Here is a 6,000-nt window from a genome sequence, read left to right on the forward strand (position 1 = left end):
TAGTAAAAAACACACACACACAAAGTGAAATCTTAGTAGTAGTCCCTTGGAAAAATACCAAAAAAGAAAAAAGAAAAAAAAAAAAGTGTTATGTGTAGTTATTGTTTTTTTAAGTTTTGAAATAAATAAATAAAGTATGGGATAAGGGTGGGTAGTTATTTTTTTTTTTTTAAAAAAAAAAAAAAAATCTCAAATGCATGAGAAGCCTCCAAAACCCCAATGCTAAACTCTCATGCATTTGAGGTTGTTTTTTTTTTTTTTTTTATTTTATTTTATTTTATTTTTTATTTTTATTTTTTTTATTTTTATTTTTTTAAAAGATAACTACCCACCCTTATCCCATACTTTATTTATTTATTTCAAATTTTTTTTTTATATTTTTTTATATTTAAAAAAAAAAAAAAACAATAACTACACCTACCACCTTTTTTTTTTTTTTTTTTCTTTTTTGGTATTAATGTACAGCACGCTTTTTGCGTGACTGGCCTCGCCGAATAACTGCTAGCAAAATATCAAAGTAACTCCTAGAGCATTGATAGAACAACCCTTATGTCACTAACCGAGTAACCCCTATAATACTGAACGAGTAACTTCTATAACTTTGACAAACTAAATCCCATAATAGTTGGCCACATTACGTGGCCACCGGTAAGAGTAAGACCATGTTCTTTTAAGTAGAGCAAAGAACATCATATTTCAACAGAGAAGAGAAATGTCAGCAAGCCAGAACGAGTGTTCGCGTATTACTAATACTCAGTGGCATAGCTAAGCAGGCTTCAGCAGAGCAAATCAAACCACAAGTACACAACAAACAATAACAGCTCAAAAGAATAAGGTCTAAGTTAACATCAAAATCAACTTCCTATATTTTAAATATATTATATATTTAATATTTCTCTAATATAATAACTTAAGAGTAATTAAGTTAATGAGGTTTTTCCAAAACCCCAATGCTTATTTCTCATGCATTCCCCCTTTTCATTTTTTTTTTTTTTTTTTTTTTTTTTTTTTGCAATATCCTCCAAATAACTTCCATGTTTTTTTTAAAACAAAAGTCAAAAATAATCCTCCAAATAACTTCCACTTCTTTCCCAAAAATAAAAAAAAAACCTCCACTTCTACTATTTTTAGTATTTTTTCCTTTTTTTATTATTATTTTTCCTAATAACACACATACTATCCATTTTAATTGATATTACAAAAAAAAAAAAAAAATGACACAAAAAATTACCAATTTATTAATCTAATAACTATCAAAACAAAAATAGCACGTTTTCTACGCATTGCCGATTGGAACACAAAAAACACTATCTCGGTAATTTTCTGACCGAGCTGAGTAACCCTTACCCGACAAGTATCCTCTGACTGATTAACCCTTGATTGACCGAATAACACCTAACAGACAGAGTAACCCCAAATCGAGTAACCTTTGACATATCGTGTAACCCCGGACTGACTGAGTAACCCCTAAATAAACAACCCCACACGATGTGCCAACCACATATAAAAATTTGTCAAACATTAAATGTATACATTATGTTTTCTATGCAACTAGCCACAATGTATGACCACTTGCAAAAGAACAAAGCAACATTTTTAACATTGACTAATATTTCAAATAATCGTTTAGTAACTACCTTATTATTATTTCAATAATTATCAACACAAAAAAAAATATAAATTAAAATAAACATATTTTTCGTGTGACAAGGCACCAGTGTAGCTGCTTGCAAAGGAACAAAGTCACTCCTATAACACTGACGGAGTTACCTCTATAACACTGAATGGATAACCCCTATAAAACTAATAAAGTACTCCCTTCGGGTTTTTTTTTTTTTTAATGCATCACTTGAGAATTTGCACTATTTATATGTTACATTTGAAAAATAATTTTTGTTATTAGATTTATTTTTAATATCATATTGTAAAATATATATCCCATGCACCACGTGCATTTTGCACGGGTACACTCTAGTATAACTAAAGTAAGAGTAAAGCACACATACATTCCCTGAACTTACGTATTTGTGCCGTTTTAGTCCCTCTTTAACTTTTTTGAGCTCTTTTAGTCCCTCAACCACCCACTTTAGTGTTTGTCAGCCAAAACTTTAGGGACTTTGCTGACTAAGCAATACTTTAGGGACCTTGACTCATCCAAAAAAGTTTAGGGATGTTGAATCATCAAAAGTTTAGGGACTTAGAGTCAGATTTGTATATTTTAATATTTATTCCATGAATCTTCTTCAGCAAGCTTTATTTTTTTACTGAGTTGATGAAGGAAAGTTTAGGGATGAGTATTAGCCACGTGGCCCAATGGACGGGTTAATTATCAAAACGTTGCGTTTTGCACTGCAATCCCAATTGAACTAAAAAATTAAATAATATTAACAAGGAAGAATATTTTTTAATGTAATAATAAAAAAATGTTACATTTTAATTAATTTCATTTTATAAAATTTTATGTAGTTGACTATGAATAATGTCAGCTGTTTCAGATTTTGTGAATGAGGGAAGCATATTTGTAAAATGTAATATTCTTATTTTTATTATTATTTAAGTTACACCGTCCATCTAATAAGCAAAATTTTGGGAGAATTATGTTCCCCAAGAAGTTTCTTCTTATGTACTCATGGACTCTTTGTCCCTTAATTAATTGAAGGCTTCTAGCGGTTTTCAAAAAAAAGTTACACCGTCCATCTAATAAGCAAAGTTTTGTTGTTTTTTAATCATATTGTATATAATTTGATGTGAAGAAATAATATGACTCTTAAGTCTTAATAGTCTTGACCTCTTGGGACAGTTGTAATGGCCAAATTTAGCCTAATGATTATACTAATGGTTTCTGATAATATGTTTGAAAATTAAAACGACATCACATTGTATTTTTCGATCAACTAACAAACCCATTAAGAATTCGAAACAATTGACGTCTATATGTAACACTAACAGTAGCTTGAATGTGTGGTATAATATCAAGTTATTATCAACTAAAGTGAGTGTATAATCAGGGCAATACTTGCTTAAGTTTTAAGTATATAGAGAGGCACCCACTTAATCTGGATGCGCCTAATGACACATTGCTAAATAGATTTAACTTGTTTGATTTGCCACCTTCACATACGTTTATTCCAATTTTTAATAACGCCTCTTGCCTTGCCAATATAAAGAAACCATCAATTTAGATTTACGTTTTATACTTTATCATAAAGTTTAGCAAATACGACTATATCCAACAAATTTTATGTAAATTTGATGCACCGCGCTTTTTTTTCATGAAAATCGAAGATTTATAGCCCTTTAATTTTGTTAACGGCTAGTTTTTGGATTCATGTTAGAATATTCCTAATTTGCTTTGTACTGTTTGAAATATTAATGGGTTAAAGTCCCTAAACTATTTGCTATGTCATAGTCCCTAAACTTTATTCAGAAATGATAAATCAACATCCCTAAAGTTTTTTTGCTGACTCATAGTTCCTAAAGTATTGCTTAGTCATCAAAGTCCCTAAAGTTTTGGCTGACAAACACTAAAGTGGGTAGTTGAGGGACTAAAAGAGCTCAAAAAGTTAAAGAGGGACTAAAACGGCACAAATACGTAAGTTCAGGGACTGTATGTGTGCTTTACTCACTAAAGTAATTACTGCTGACATAATTATTATTCATATGCCAATTTCTCATAGAAAAATTCCCGACAAAATTATCAATGGCATCATACTACATATAACTTTACCAATTAACCTAGTTATCATGGAAAGACTATCTCAAAATTATTGTTGACCCAAATTAAATAAATCATCTTAACATGGTATAGAACTTTCATGACTTAAAGTTGACTTCTAAACAACCGATCAAAACAAACCCAACAATACAAAATTCAAATTCACAAATAATCTAACAAATGAAAGAGATGTGAAAATATATAAGATGATGAACCTGTAATTAGGATTGTGTTGAGGTGGAATACTCAAGGACAGAAAACAAACAGGGCAAGCAGGATCAGACGGATTAATTAAGCACCTCACGCTCGGCATAGCAGAAGAGCATCCAGTGCCCAAGAATATTAGCGCGGACTCACCCTTACTACCATTACAATCTGTTGCTACATTTTGCTCCTCCATTTTTTTTTTTTTTTTTTTTTAATAAAGTTTAGAGTTTTGTGTTGAATTTGAATGGTTGAAACTTGAAAGGAAATAGAGGAAAAAGGTTTGATTATTTATTATAGGTTTCACCTGCTTTAGTGGTTAAGTACCAGATTAGTTTAAGACTTGCGTAAGCACTAGGTGTGAGTCTATTAATTGGAAAAAAAAAAAAAAAAAAAAAAAACAGCTTTCCCTTGTGGACAAGTGATTTGGTTAGAGAATGAAACCTTTTAAATCTGAGGACTCTCAAAAGGGAGGTTAGTTATTTATATGTTTATACATTACAAGTGGTTCCTTTTTTTTTTTTTTTTTTTTAACAATTTTATATAATACTACTGGGACTCGTTATAGTACCACTGGAACTATCAATAATACGACCTACACTGTATATTTTACCACTGATGATATTAATAGTACTACTAAAGAGAACAATTAATAATAACGTTTTATAATTAAGAGTAATAATCACTTGTTTTTAATTAATGACTTTTAACGGTACTAATTATCACAACTCTAATACTTATACATCAAAATAAATTATTTTAACAGTTTAAAAGCCCACCATGCTTCGCAATAATAATTATTTAACTAGAGAGTTTTGACCAATACCTGAACTTAGTCAACACTGGAATCTTTGGCGTTCTGAGCTTCCGACTTTACCAAGGTAGCTAACCCCAACCTTGTCTTCCTTAGATTAGGCTCAGCACAAATCTAATTCGTTTCCTACCTTAGGCCGTAATCTCTAATTAAACAATCCTTATTGTGTTTATGATGGAACTTCTTAAACAGAAAGATAACTCATATGATATATAGGGTTCAAGGGGATAACGTTCCGTTCTTGAACGAAACTTTTATTTAATTTGAAAAGATTACAACACTCATATATTACAACAAGCACACAAACTGAAAGCTTAAATAGACATAAGCTGAACTAGAGTTTTCTCTACTTTAAGAGAGATGGAGAACCAATCTTTCTCTTAAGGTGAGTTTTTTCTCTAGAGGACTCTCTAATGCTTTCAGAGAAATGCTCTAGCTAACTCTTCCAACTCCGCCTTCACTTCTTTGCCTAATGCCCTTCATATAGGGGAAGACTTACAAAGGTCACCGACACTTTCTATGGCTTAAAGAAAACCATGACTCAGCAAGTGAATATCGTTCACTGCTTTTCTAAAGATTCTTTAAAACAAATAAAACTTGTTACTACAGTAAAAGTAAAATACATAATTGTTGGTGTGGGCTCAGGACTCTATCATATCTTGTAGACTACCTTTGTTGTCCTCGTTGTCTTCATAATGGACATACATTGGGTTGTCTTCTTCTATACCTAGATCCATCACACATTTAGCAGTATAGGATCCATCCCATGTGACAAAGATCTCCAATAAGTGCTCTTTTCCCTCTAAGGATAAATATCTCCCAGCTTCAACTTGTTTGAGATAATCATACAGTGATTCACCATGTAATACTCCTTCTTCTAAATAATTTCTTAACCATTTTGGTGCTACTATAGTAGTATTTCCCACATGTATTATGACTGGTGGTTCTTCTTTTAACGCTATGAAATGGTTAAGATACTGAGCAATGTAGAAAAATTCCATAAGCTCTTGCCTCCGTAGGATCTTTTACTCGTCTCTGTCTGCTGGATACAGATTGGATCTTTGAGTTTGCGATGAACGTCTTCAAACATGATCAGGAAATGTGGAGAGTTAACTTTTCCTTCAACCATTTCAATGTTTGCAATTTGCACTTGGACTTGTTCAACTCTTCCTTTATATCTTATTGCTTCATAAATTCTCCTAAAAACATACTTCTAGAATTTCATGAGCTTACCTAAGAACGTAGTATTATTATCAGGAAATGGTAC

The 6,000-nt window shown here is 31.3% G+C and overlaps 1 protein-coding gene across 2 annotated transcripts in view; it reads right to left on the bottom strand.

Moving 5' to 3' along the window:
- LOC145634824 (putative hydrolase C777.06c) overlaps positions 1 to 4,159 on the bottom strand; it is a 45,100-nt gene extending 40,941 nt beyond the window's left edge. For both annotated transcript variants that reach the window (XM_081686182.1, XM_081686181.1), the window contains exon 1: positions 3,931 to 4,159. In XM_081686182.1, the coding sequence (XP_081542308.1) occupies positions 3,931 to 4,115 (185 nt within the window). In that variant the 5' untranslated portion in view covers positions 4,116 to 4,159. The remainder of the gene's footprint in view (positions 1 to 3,930) is intronic.
- Positions 4,160 to 6,000: the final 1,841 nt, after the last annotated feature.

The sequence above is a fragment of the Chenopodium album genome, chromosome 6 (assembly GCF_948465745.1).
Source record: "Chenopodium album chromosome 6, dcCheAlbu1.1, whole genome shotgun sequence".
Lineage (NCBI taxonomy): Eukaryota > Viridiplantae > Streptophyta > Magnoliopsida > Caryophyllales > Amaranthaceae > Chenopodium > Chenopodium album.